This window comes from Tursiops truncatus, chromosome 1 (genome assembly GCF_011762595.2).
Source record: "Tursiops truncatus isolate mTurTru1 chromosome 1, mTurTru1.mat.Y, whole genome shotgun sequence".
NCBI lineage: Eukaryota > Metazoa > Chordata > Mammalia > Artiodactyla > Delphinidae > Tursiops > Tursiops truncatus.
The window spans coordinates 88,390,627-88,404,599 of NC_047034.1; the positions used below are offsets into that span (position 1 = coordinate 88,390,627).

General features: G+C 36.7%; 1 protein-coding gene across 5 annotated transcripts in view; it reads left to right on the forward strand.

Annotated features, from left to right (window-relative positions):
* Window positions 1–11,479, forward strand: part of WDR47 (WD repeat domain 47) — a 58,125-nt gene extending 46,646 nt beyond the window's left edge. For 3 of the 5 annotated variants that reach the window (XM_019919772.3, XM_073810078.1, XM_073810097.1), the window contains 6 exons: window positions 211–368; window positions 3,483–3,652; window positions 4,427–4,597; window positions 5,280–5,411; window positions 8,196–8,414; window positions 10,120–11,479. In XM_019919772.3, the coding sequence (XP_019775331.1) occupies window positions 211–368; window positions 3,483–3,652; window positions 4,427–4,597; window positions 5,280–5,411; window positions 8,196–8,414; window positions 10,120–10,262 (993 nt within the window). In that variant the 3' untranslated portion in view covers window positions 10,263–11,479. The remainder of the gene's footprint in view (window positions 1–210; window positions 369–3,482; window positions 3,653–4,426; window positions 4,598–5,279; window positions 5,412–8,195; window positions 8,415–10,119) is intronic. The other 2 variants (XM_073810085.1, XM_073810088.1) reach the window with 2 other exon arrangements.
* The last annotated feature ends 2,494 nt before the right edge of the window (window positions 11,480–13,973 follow it).

Consider the following 13,973-nt stretch of genomic DNA (forward strand, 5'->3'; position numbering starts at 1 on the left):
TATGTGAGCTTAGTTTAGCAATGAGTAGCAAAAATAGAAAAATTGGGCTTAATTTGGATTTGCCATTCAAAAGAATGTATGATTGTAGATTATGAACATTAAAGTGATGAAGTGAATAATACAGTTCAGATGAATTTAAAATGAGATAAAGACAAATTCTTTCAAATTCATTTTTTTATAGAATGACTTTCATATTCATTCTTTCCATAGGATGACAAAACAAAAAAGCAGTTTGTTTGTATTAATACCCTAGAAGACACACAAGCTGTTAGAGCAGTGGCTTTTCATCCAGGTGGTGGTCTATATGCTGTTGGTTCAAATTCAAAAACTCTGAGAGTATGTGCCTATCCAGAAGTAATTGATCCAAGGTAAGGATAGATGATTTATTGTGCCATTCTTACTTTAGTTTTTAATTTAGCTATATGGTCCCTTTTTTAAGAATTGCCATTCAGTAGTGTTTAATTTTTATTTCTTTTCCTTTTATTAAGCTTTTACATTTTCGTTTTCAATACTTAGGAAATATACATAAGAATCATCGATTAACTTTATAAGTTGTTTTTCATAAAATGTTTTTGATTAGGCCATTGTTCACTCAATAGTCTAGTTGTCTTTATTTACATGGTTTTTGTTAATTTTTTAAAAAATCTGCAAGATCCTTCTAGCTTAATTACATAAAGACAAAGTATTGCTGGTTATAGACTTGGAGAAAATTTAAAATGTCTTATACTAATAACTTCAAAGAAGTATTAGGTTGAACTATATGAAATTGCTGATATTTGACCATTTTGACCTAGAAAGATTCAATTTTCATTCGGTCAACCTAATTTTGATTTTAGTCTCTTGTTTTAACAGATTATGGGATTTGAAAATAAGAGATATATCTTTAAAAGGCATATGTCGCAAAAAACCAGGCACATGACCTTATGTATTAGGTGTACAACTAATTCTTTAAAGTTACTGAGAAAGCATATACCTTAGATATAATCTCACAGAAAACCGAATTTGAACTCTTTTTGTCAATTTATTTGTCAAGGCTTTTACTATCAAAATAAATAGGCATTATAAAGATCAAGAACTATTTGGTAGATTTTGTGGTTAGAGAAATGGCCACAAATGGAATAGTTTTCATACCAGTAGACAAAAACACTCAAATAAAACAAGCTACACATCTTTAAAAATTTAAAAATAAAAAGCAGTACATGTCATAATATGTTTTGGAAACTTTTTACAACCCTTAGGCTTTTTTATTATAACCCCAGTTTGGAGAACAGAGGGGCGAGATTATTTATTTATTTGCATTTTTTGGTATATCTCTTATCTGAAACTAGAAATTTAGGCTTTTGGACTGCAGTAGCATTTAAAGGTTGGGAAGGGGAATAGGGATCATGTTAGATGATAGTAATATAATTTATTGATGCTCATTGTGTTAGTTAAGTAGGATTATATGAGAGAGAATAGGCAGAATTCCAGATCAGGGCGTGGAAAAGAAAAACAATTATGTAGGCAGAGCCAAAGACTTTGTGTATTTAAGGTTAATCTGATCTTAAATTGACTTTCCTCTTTTGTATTTCTCATGCTGGCACAGATGTTTCATAGACTCCCTTGAAGAAACTGATTTTTATGAAAATAAATTCATTTATTTAACAAATATATTTTGAGCTCCTTCTATGTGCTAGGCTTTGGGGATAGTTGTGAGTAAAACAAACATGTTCATTGACCTATGGAACTTCTGTCTTAGTGGCGAAGATGGATATTATGGAGATAGGCACACTAATAAATGTAATTATACATTGTGGTAGGTGCTATGAAGAGAAAGTACAAGGTGCTGTAGCATAGTAAAATGGGAGATGAGGGAACTGGGGAGTCAGAGTAGGACCTCTTTGAAGAAGATGTGTTAAAGCTGAGATCTGAGGATGAGTAGAACCTAGCCATGTGAAGAGAAGGGATTAGATAGTAATTAGAGGGAACATGAAGTGAGAAAGAGCTTGGCTTTTTAAGGAACCAAAACAAGTTCAGATCGGCTGGTGTATTGTGAGCGGTAGTGTGATGAGGCTACGGAGATAGATGTGAACTAAATCATGCAGTTTTGTATCCATTTTGGATTTTATGGTGAGTGCAGTGGGAAGCTGCTGAAAGTTTTCAGCAGAACAGTATTGTGATGTAAACTCTGGGTCAGATGGCAATAAGATTAGATGCTAGGAGAAAGGTAGGAGGCTGTTGTCAATGGCCAGTGTGATGGCAGTGGAAAATGGATGGAGGTAAAATCCATTTAAAGAAAGAATTGGTTGGCCCTGGCAATGAACTGGATGTGCAGCTGAAAAGAGAATCTTGATCTGATTTATTTTCTCTATCACTATTAAGCACGTTGTAAGTGTTGAAGATTTATCAATATTATTGTTTTTTAAAAATTTCTTAATTATGAAAATTTTAAGCATACACAGAAGTAGAGATTAGTACACTGAAATGCATTTGTCAAGATTTTTGTCACATTTCTACATCCTTTTTGTTTACTAAAGTATTTTAAGGTATTTTAATCCTAGATATGTCATTTCACCCTTTAGGATAAATCTCCAAAAACATGTACATTTTCTTACATAGACTTGATGTTATCATTATACCTATAGTATCTTAATATAGTCTATGTTTTAAAGTACAGATAAGATGATACTACTCCACTAAACCAGTGTTAGACTCCCATTAAAGGCCAAGCTATAGAGGAGCATGGCATTTGGGACCTTCCCCAGCTGTGCTTGCTGCTCCTCACCCATCATGTCTGTCCCACTCAGTCTCTGGAATGCCCCAGGCTTCTCCCCGCCAGTCCCACAAACTTTTTCCCATGCTGCATACTGGGCTGGTCTCCCCACTATATTTTATCTTCACTGAAGCAGTCTTCCTGCCTTCATCTCTTTCTGTAATAATTCTCCCTGTCCTTTAAGGCCTAGTACCTTGTATTGGACTATAATATTTATACTTGCTTACTGTATGTGGGTAGTCATGAAACATCTACCCCTGCCAGATACTAAACTCAGGACAGATCTCTTGCCACTTTTATTTTTTCTCTGTCCTTTTCTTTATCCTTTGCCTTCCCCTAGCCCCAGGCAATTGCTCATATTATATGTTTAATAAATGTTTATTGAACTTTTTGAATTAGAAGCATCATCAGCTCTTTTTAAAATTCTTTTGGGAATTTAAAAATATATGAAAATATGTGAAATGAAGACTTAAATATCCTCTTCCCTATGTGGTCTGAAATAAGACTTAAGATTAGTATAATAATGGTTAATAATTTTACTTTTGGATTATAAATATGCTTTAAATTTATTTTGTCTAAGAGTTTGAAAATTGTTGTTAACATATTGTCTGATACTTTTTTTGCTCCCTCCCTCAAGAACAACGATAACGCAGAACTTCACATTCACTTCACATTCATTAACCTTAGTAAGCAAGAAATTGAAATATCTTTTTGCGATTTTTCTTTCTAGTGCACATGACATCCCTAAGCAGCCAGTGGTGCGTTTTAAAAGGAATAAGCATCACAAAGGATCCATTTACTGTGTGGCCTGGAGTCCTTGTGGACAGTTATTAGCGACAGGATCAAATGACAAATATGTCAAAGTGCTGCCCTTCAATGCAGAGACTTGTAATGCAACAGGTAGGGGCCGAGTATGCAAGCAGTAGCTTGCCAGTGTGTTCTTTATGTTTCCCCATGTGTGTCTCTGATATAGCTCTGTACTGTTTTTAGTAAAATCTAAGAATATACCATTAAGAATTCTTTTACATTCTAATTGCTTGTGTTCATGAGGCATTATTCTTTTCTTTTTTGTGGTACGCGGGCCTCTCACCGATGTGTCCTCTCTCGTTGTGGAGCACAGGCTCTGGACGCACTGGCTCAGCGGCCATGGCTCACGGGCCCAGCCGCTCCGTGGCATGTGGGATCCTCCCGCACCGGGGCATGAACCCGTGTCCCCTGCATTGGTAGGCGGACTCTCAACCACTGCGCCACCAGGGAAGCCCGGCATTATTCTTTTTTAATCAGTTCTTACAAGGTGGCCAGGTGGTGTCTAATCCTCAGAAAATTATTGTCATCAGAAAAATAACTTTTATATAACTTCCAGAATTGTATTAGTGAATATTTTCCAGAGAGTATCTGTTTTTTCTTTATTTTCTTTGGGATAAAAGCCAAGAAGGTAACTCTGCATATAGCTCTGTTTTAGTGATGATGATAACCTAGTCGGTATTTTGATTTCTTGACTTTTTTTACTCAGTAAAGTGAAATTGATTATTATATCAATTCCAAAATGAAAATATAAACCATACCATTCTACTGTTCTACTACTCTTGGTCAGTTTGGAGGCATTTTAGCAATCTCAAATTATCACAGTAAGTTGAGCAGCGTCTTTTTTTAAAATTCTTATTGCTGTTTCAGGACCGGATCTGGAATTTAGTATGCATGATGGGACAATTAGAGACTTGGCATTTATGGAAGGCCCAGAAAGTGGTGGAGCTATTTTGATAAGTGCTGGAGCAGGGGATTGTAACATTTATACAACCGATTGTCAAAGAGGACAGGGCCTCCATGCTCTGAGTGGGCATACCGGTATGTGATATCAGTCTCAGATGCTACTCTTCTTTTTGTTCATCCCATGCTTTTTCCCCCTATGCATTTTCATTAATGGGGGTATATTGCATCAAAAGGGATTTCTTTAGGACAGGAAATTTTTATTTCAAAAATCTAAATTGTGAACTTTGGATAACAACACAGTAATGATAGCTAACATTTTCCTTTACTTATACACATAATTCCTTAATTTAATCCTCACAACAACCTTATAAGGCCAGAAGTTCTATCTCCATTTTACACATGGAAAAGGCAAAACTTGAAAAGGCAAAATGACCTGCTCATTATCTTACTGCCAAACATGGCAGAACAGGTCTGTCCCTTCCAAAGCTGGTGATCTAATCCCACAATCCTGTGCTTCCTCTTTGGAAAATTTGCCCTAATTTCAAATGATAATATTTTTTTCAGTACTAATTATGATGTCCTGAAATATTTGACTCACCAAAAAAGGTTAAGTTTATACAGCATGGTTTTGATGTGCCTTTTACTGAATTTAATTTTTTGAAAATTGCCAGTATATTTGATATATATGGAAAATCCCTGCCACACAGTATATTTGATTAACTAGATTAGATGTGCTCAACAGTAAGGAATACTTAGCTTTGAATGTGTTTTAGAAAAATACTGTTCCATGGTAATAACTGATTATATGATCTTTTAGGGCATATTTTAGCGCTTTACACTTGGAGTGGCTGGATGATTGCGTCTGGTTCCCAAGATAAGACTGTTAGGTTCTGGGATCTCCGTGTACCAAGCTGTGTTCGCGTTGTTGGCACAACATTCCATGGAACTGGTAGGTTTTTTTGGAATTTAAATAAATTTATATGAGAAAGAAACTTTATAGATTGCACTCACTTCTTCTCCCCTGCAAAACATGTTAAAAAAAAATAGGAACCATAGAAACTAACTACTTGGCATTTTATTGATTACCTTAAATTCTTACAAAATGCTTTCATCTGTTAGTTTATTTGTAAAAATAATATTCAGCTAAGGAAACCAAGGCCCGAGGAGATTAAGTATCATGCGCTAATTATTCTGTTAGCAGGGTCGTTTTAGAACTCAGACCTTTTAAAAAAAACATGTTTTAATTGCATACACATGACAAAAATTGAGCAAAAGGGTGTAAAACATTTTCTTCCCACTCCTGTTTCTTGGTGTCTTTCCCTAAGGGACCAGTTTCTTATTTATTCTTCTAGGAATATTCTGTAAGTATATAAGCAAAAAGTTTGTATATCATAATCTCCCTTCTCCTTTAAACACACATATACACAGACACAAATGGTAGCATATGACATGTACCTTGCTTTTTTAATTTAACATGGATTGCTCCGTGTAAACTGAGGCTACTGCTCTTTGTGTTATATCACCTTTTAAAATACTGGTATCTAAAAGTGACAGTATTCTGCCATTGTCTTTATTTTAGAGTCCCTTTTCGGTCTTTGTAGTTTTTTTTTTTTTTTTTTTTGAGGTGTGCGGGCGTCTCACTGTTGTGGCCTCTCCCGTTGCGGAGCACAGCTCTGGACACGCAGGCTTAGCGGCCATGGCTCACGGGCCCAGCCGCTCTGCGGCATGTGGGATCTTCCCGGACCGGGGCACGAACCCGTGTCCCCTGCATCGGCAGGCGGACTCTCAACCACTGCCCCACCAGGGAAGCCCTGCCTTTGTAGTTTTTAATAGCAGTTCTGTGGTGCTATTCCAAGTGAAAAGACCTGTCTTATATTCTTAATTTTTTTGTTTTTCTGTAATGCTTTAGCTATTCTCTCAACTTTCATGGATCTTCTATACTTTGAATCAAACCAGATATGTTCTTCCACTTGTCTGCTCATGGTCAGGTCCTCTCATGTTTGGTCTTAGCTTTACTAGCACGTTGCCAGAAAGGTCTTCTTTGCCTTAATTGGGACCTTACCATTATTTTCTATCTTCGAACTTGTTTTTCTCCTTTATACTTCTCATCACTATTTAAAGTTATATATTTGTGTGTTTATTGCTGGTCTCCTTCAGTAGATTTTAAGTTTCACAAAGGCAGCAGTCATATCTGTTTTATTTCTCAGAGTAGATTTAACATCTACCATAGTGCCTGGCCCAAGGGAGTAGTGATCTAATAACTTTGTTGAATAAATGAACCTAGAATTCTGTTGGCACCATAAACTTTGCACTTGTAAAGCTAAGCTCATTATATTCCCTTGGAAATCCGCTCTTATTCCCATTTTCTCTGTGTTTGATAATGGTTCTCTTATTTCCTTGTGCACATAGATTTGAAATCTGGGGCTCATTTTTCACTTCTTTTTTTTGCCCCCATCCAGGCAGTTAGTTGACAAGACTGTTGATTCTTTATTCAATTTTTTCCTGAAATCTGTCTACATGTCATCATTCAGGCCCTTATTCTCTCATTATTCTACTGTTCTATCTTGTCTTCCAGTGGTTTCCCTTCTATAGTCTGTCCATTTTAATTTGATACACATTTTCACATAGATTAATCTTCCCAGAGCACTCCTTGGATCATGTAAACCTCTTGCTTAGAAACCTGCAGTGATGTTGGGCTGTGTATAGGAACAAGCTCACACTCTGCAGTTTGGCTTTCAAGATGCTTGACGGTCTGGTCCTAACCTGCTCTTAGGTCTCAGCTACAAGCTACCTTTTATGTTAACTTGTGAAAGCAAGAAACTGCAGTCAAACTAAGCTACCTATCCTTAAACATTTTTATTCCTTTCCTTTAAACATTTTCTCATGTAATTCCTCCTGATAGACTCTTCTTTTCTCTATCAAAAATTCAAGCAAAGATTATTTCTAATTACATATATGTGTAATACATGTAAACACATTCTCTCTTATTTATGCTGTTTACTATTCTTCAAGATCTAACTTATGTCCCTTTTTTCTGTTAAGTTTTCGCAGGCCACTTTGGTCTAGAGTAGTGCTCTCAACCTTATTTTCATTATTGCTAATTAATACATTAATACTAAGGAATGAGATTTTGGTTTGGTAGGGCTGAACTTCGAAGGGTTACAAACCATTGTTAATATTTAGGATTTTTTTGTCCTCTGAGAACCAGTTTGCACCCCCATGGAGGCATTATTCCGTGGCCTAGAGTCAAGGGTCCAACCTGTAGACTCAGAGCTTAGTTTTTGTTCAGTTCCTGTTGGCGGTTAATCATGTGTTGCTTAGAGATATTTCCCACACTGTGTCCTAAAACATATTTTGTTATTTAATCTTTTGTTCCCCCAACTAGACTCTGAGCTGGGTATGGGAGAATTTCTGGACACTTACCCAGTAGTGAAAACACTGCATTAGGAAAAGTGGCTCGTCTATTGCACTATAGGTAATGCTGCTCCAGGGGGTTCTCCCAAAGGACAAAAAAAAAGGAGCTTTCTCATTTCTCACAGAATCTTGCTTCATATATCCTCTAAAAAAAGGATACAAGTATTTATTGGTTGACAGTTTGGATTTTTCCATAACTGAACAGTATTGATAAGCTACATTAAATCTTTAGTGTATGGTTCAGTGAACATAAGTAGCTGTTGTAGTTTAGCTATATTGATTTTTGCATATCGAACCTTCCATTCCTCCTGCTCTACAGGCAGTGCAGTGGCATCTGTAGCTGTAGATCCCAGTGGCCGTCTCTTAGCCACAGGACAAGAAGATTCCAGCTGCATGTTATATGACATAAGAGGAGGAAGAATGGTACAAAGTTACCACCCTCATTCCAGTGATGTTCGCTCTGTTCGATTCTCTCCTGGAGCTCACTACTTGCTAACAGGATCCTATGATATGAAAATAAAGGTGACAGACCTACAAGGTGATGGAAATTGACCTCTTTCCTTTTTTTAGTCTTTCCTATTCTATTTGGAATCTTTCTTTTATGTTAATCTAGTGTGATTGACTATACAACATTTTCAACTTTTAGTTTTATAGCTTCTGCTGAGCAAATTACTTGGTAAATGTATTGAGAAGAATTGTAACAAATTATTAAATTGAGTGAATAGTCTTATTGTTAAATAGTTTTTAAAATATTTAAAAGAATCAACATTTTTTATACTGAGTCATTTTGAGTTCAGTGATGGTAGGTGTTAAAATATACATTTATGTATCAATACTCCTGCTGCTACTTTAAAATAACGTAGTGTATAATCTGTATAATTATATCTTCAGTATCTAGTTTTGTTTTTAAACATACATTAAGCAAATATTTACTGTGTACCAACTAGGGACAGACAGAGAGATGAATGAGACAGGTAACTTTCTTCCTGATGGAGCTTATATTTTAGAGGTCAGTAAAAACCAAACCAGTAAACAGTGTAATTTTAGGTATTGGCAAGTGCTGTTAAACGATTAGCAAGGCAGGAGAGAGTGACAGGGTGGCTAGGGGAAGACTGTGCTGGACAGGCTAGAGCAGGTCTCACCAGGGAGGTGCCATTTGCACAGAGACCTGGTGAGAAGAACAAGCTGTGCCAGGACCCTAGGAACAGACCATAGCATGGTCAAGGTGCTGAGGCAGGCATGGATTTGGCTTGCTCATGACACTGCAAGAAACCAGTATGGCTGGAACTTCGTGAACCGAGGGAGAGAGAGGCGGGAGAATAAATCAGAGGCAGGGTTTTGTAGGCATTTAAAAAAGCATAATAGGAATCCTTCGGAAGATTTAAAATAGGGAGTGATATGGTCTGTAAATTTAAAAAATAATTTTGAATTATAGGGAGAGTGTGAAAGTATAAATATCTGCGAGGAGGCAATTGGACCAATTCAGGTGGAAGATGATGGTGGCTTGGACTAGGGTTGTAAAGGCAGAGGTAGTAAGAAGTGACTGAATTACCGATGTATTTTAGTTTGTTTCTGTTAAGTTTGGGGAGTGAGGGAAAAAGGAATCAGTGCTGATTCCTAGGTTTTTGGCATGAGCAAGCAGATGGTACCATTGAGATGAGGAAGACAGGTAGGGAGAGGAACAGGTTTAGGCAAGAAAATCAAGAGTTTGTTTCAAACAAGTTATACTTAAGTTGACTGTCAAGGCAGTCAAGTGAAATGTCAAATAGTTGTTTGTCTACTAGTCGAGCTCAGGTGAGAAGTCAAGGTTGGAGATGAAATGCGCATGAATCTTAAGTATATAAATGGCTGCGGTAGTATGGTACTAGGTGAAATTTCACAGGAGATGAGGTATAAAGGGAACAAGAAATTTGAAGGCTGACTATTGGGATTCACCAAACTTTAACTCGGGAAGAAGAGGACAAACATCAAAGAAGGCTGAGGTGTGGTGGCACTGAAGTCAGGGGGATATCAAGGGGAGAGAGTTTCAAGGAGAGAGTGGCAGCCGTGTCATGTTGCTGTGTATATGTTACCAAATATTGCTCACATAATTAGGTCTTCAGTAATTTAAACTGTTTAAACTTTTCAATGTACTATATTAATGTATTAGGCTTTTACATACTGTAATGTCTTAAAGTAATAGGAAGTCTATGAAATCTATACATATTTTGTACTGTAAGTCAAATCTCTTTTCTTTAATTTAGGAGACCTCACTAAACAGCTTCCTATCATGGTGGTGGGGGAACACAAGGACAAAGTCATTCAGTGCAGGTGGCACACCCAGGATCTTTCCTTCCTGTCGTCCTCTGCAGACAGAACTGTAACCCTCTGGACATACAGTGGATAGAGTACAGCCAATGTCAGTCTATGCAGTGAGGGCACAGACTTAAGACTACTGAGTTGTGAACATTACAAATTTGAAGAACATGGACTGACCTGGAAGGTGGCTTAGCACAAGGAGGCCCCTTATTACCACGTATCCCTGTGATAGGAGCTGTTGGGTGGTGTTATTCTGCAGTGCTTTCAGTCTTCCATGTGAGCTCGTGCTGCTGTGACCTGCTATATGTAGTCTTGTTGCCAAAGTCTGCGGAAGAGCTCTTATGTTGTCAGTGTGCACTCTAAGTCAAGGTGGCCGATGTGTTTACAGTTTAGTATTAAATGCATTCCTTGGTCTTCGCCTAAATGACAGTTTTATATACACATTGAAACTGAACTATACTTTAAGCATATTATTACATGTAATGCAACCAAGTTCTACACAGATTAAACATAGATATTCAGAAATTACTTTTGCTTTTCTCACAATCCCATGATATTGTATCACTTGTCAGCTAGAGATCAGAATTTTATATGTCTCCCCAGAGTTACATTGTTGTTTTAACTAAGGATCACTATGGAGTTTAAAAATGGGTGGAAAACTGCTTCTTAGTTCATTATGTGGTATAGGCCTTTTCTTTTTTCTTAAACCCAGGGATAGAATTACTCTTTTGTCACATTATTTTGTTTCAGGCTTAAAAGGTAAATGTGTTTGCTTCATAAACTTGTTAATTTCAATTTTTTTGGGTGCAACAAGATACCTCCCTTCTAAACTGTACTGTAGGCAGAGCAGCAGCGTTATGTGATGCAACACTTGATGGTACAGTAAATTTACCGGCTAGCATTTTTCCTTTTCAAAATTAAAAAATTTGCCATAGACTATAGCATGGCTTGAAATGCTAAGTCTGCATGATAATTTAAAATGGAAAATTTAAACTTTGCACTCCAAAAGCTTATTTGGATTCTTTTCTTGCACTGTTTTGTGTAATGCAGAATAATGATTTTATTTCTATGGTATTGTAGATCCTAACATTTATGTATCTTTATTTTCATATTGTACAGTAATTTTACTTTAAATTATTAAATAGCCTATTTTATTTATTTCAAATGCAGTTGAGTTGATTCTAATTATTGAACTGTCTGTGCACTGTATGTAGCAAGCATTTTTAATCTATTGTATACAAGTGGAAAGGGTATTAGAAGTGTAACTGTGCTATTATTTCAATAAAGACCTCTTGACACCTTAAATTATTCCTGTTCCTCAGTGTCTGTGGTTTTCAGTTTAGAGTGTTGTTTTTTCCAGTTTACTTGGCAGTAGTGTGGTCCAGTGGATGAACCCCACAATCACAAGTTTCTTTTTAAATTTCTCATAGTAACTTACTTTTCAATCCTTCACAACTGTCTTACTTTTGTGTGTCTTCTCTTTTATTCACTATCTAGAGGACTATATATACTGAACATATTGTAAAAGTTAATTAATAAAAGCTGGGCAAAATATATAAATTCTAACTTTGACTACAAATACATTGAATTGAGTACTTTAGAAATAAAATATGATTAGCTTGTGGATATTCAGCAGTACAATTTTCCTACCTCTCAGGCATGCAGAAGGGAATTCTGCTAAAATCAGGCCACAGTCTCCTTTAGTTTACTTTCATACTTAGTTTTACACATTTTAGATATTATAGCAGGCCATTAGTGTTAATTTAAAACTAGAAAAAAAGGGCAATTTCTTGATGTAGACCAGATCAACTTCATGGTAAAAAGTGTTCATAAAATTATGTATTCTACCTCCCTCACTATCAAGGAGAAAACTTTAAGATCCTCCCATATGTTGGGTGTTTGTACTTTGCAGTGCATTAGATATAAGCACTAGAAATTATCTTACTTATTTCAGTAACTGTCTGGTTACATATGTCCTTTTTCCTGTGCCTCCACACTGTCTTCTGCATGGAGGTGAATAGATTCTTGGAGGTTCATGTGAAAGAGAAAATACGAGAACTGAAGTATCTATAGTCTCTGAATCCTCTGTTGGGGGTTCAGGGAAGGAGACTGGGGATGGGAGGGTGGTGTAGAAGTTCCTGACTTCTCCCTGGCAGAAGCTTCAGAGGTCTGATTCAAATTTCACTTTTAAAAAAAAATTTATTTTTAATTTTTTTGGCCATGCTGCTCAGCTTTCAGGATCTTAGTTCCCTGACCAAGGATTGAACCCAGGCCACGGCAGTGAAAATGCCAAGTCCTAACCACTGGACAGCCTGGGAATTCCCCAAATTTCATTTTTTTAATGTTTAATTATTTTTAAAAAATTGTGATAAGCCAAAGGACATAACAGTGAAAGGGCAACCCATGAAATCAGAGAAAATACTTGCAAATCATGTCTGATAAAGGATTAATATCCAGAATATATAAAGAACTCCCACAGCTCAACAACCACCAAAAAAAAAGTCTGATTAAAAAATGGGCAAAGGACTTGAATAGACATTTCTCCAAAGAAGATAGACAAATGGCCAATAAGCACATGAAAAGATACTTAATATCATTAATCATTAGGGAAATGCAGTTGAAAACCACTGCACACCCAATAGGATGGCCGCTATCAAAAGAACTAAGTGTTGGCATGCATGTGGAGAAATTGGAACTCTTGTGCATTGTTGGTGGGAATAAAAAATGGTGCAGCCACTCTGGAAGACAGTATGGTGGTCCCTCAAAAAGCTAAAAATAGAATTACCGTTTGATCCAGCAATCCCACTTCTAGGTATATATGCTCAAAAGAATTGAAATCAGTGTCGCAAAAAGATATTGTACACTGATGTTCATAGCAGCATTACTCACAAGAGCCAAAATGTGCAAGAAACTGGAGTCCAACAGATAAATGGATAAACTGTGGTATACAATACAATGGAATATTATTCAGCCTTTAAAAAGGAAGGAAATTTTGATATATGTTACAACATGGATGATCCTTGAGGATATTATGTTAAGTGAAATAAGCCAATCACAAAAAGACAAATATTGTATGATTCCACTTGTATGAGGTACCCTAGAGCAGTCAGAGTTATAGAGATACGAAGTTATAGAGTATCTTTGGTGATTGCAGGTGGCTGGGGAGGAAATGAACTGTTTAAGGTGTACAGAGTTTCAGTTTTGCAGGATGAAAAGATTCATGGAGATGGATGGTGGTGATGGTTGCACAAGTATGAATGTACTTAATGACACATCTGTACACTTAAAAATGGTTAAGATGGTAAATTTTATGTCAGGTGTATTTTTTAAAAAAATATTTATTTATTTTGGTTGCTCTGGGTCTTAGTTGTGGCATGCGGGATCTTTTAGCTATGGCCTGCGGACTTTCTTAGTTGCAGCATGCTGACTCTCAGTTGCAGCACGCATGCGGATCTAGTTCCCCGACCAGAGATCCAATCTGGCCCCCCTGCATTGGGAGCACGGAGTCTTACCCACTGGACCACCAGGGAAGTCCCTGTCCAGTGTATTTTAATTTAAAAAAATTGTGATAAGCAACACGCACACTCAAGTGTACTATATGATATACCAAATTTTAACTCACTTTTAAACTTGCTGCCAATAACTTCTGCGTACACCTCTCATTTCTTCCAAGTGTGTAAAACTCATTATTTCCTCTTTGGAGAATTTTACTGAGCTTGCAAGGCCAGTAAGGGATAAAATGAAAAGAAAACTTACTATTTCCAACTACCACATAGCGTGCACTCCCCCACCCCTCCCC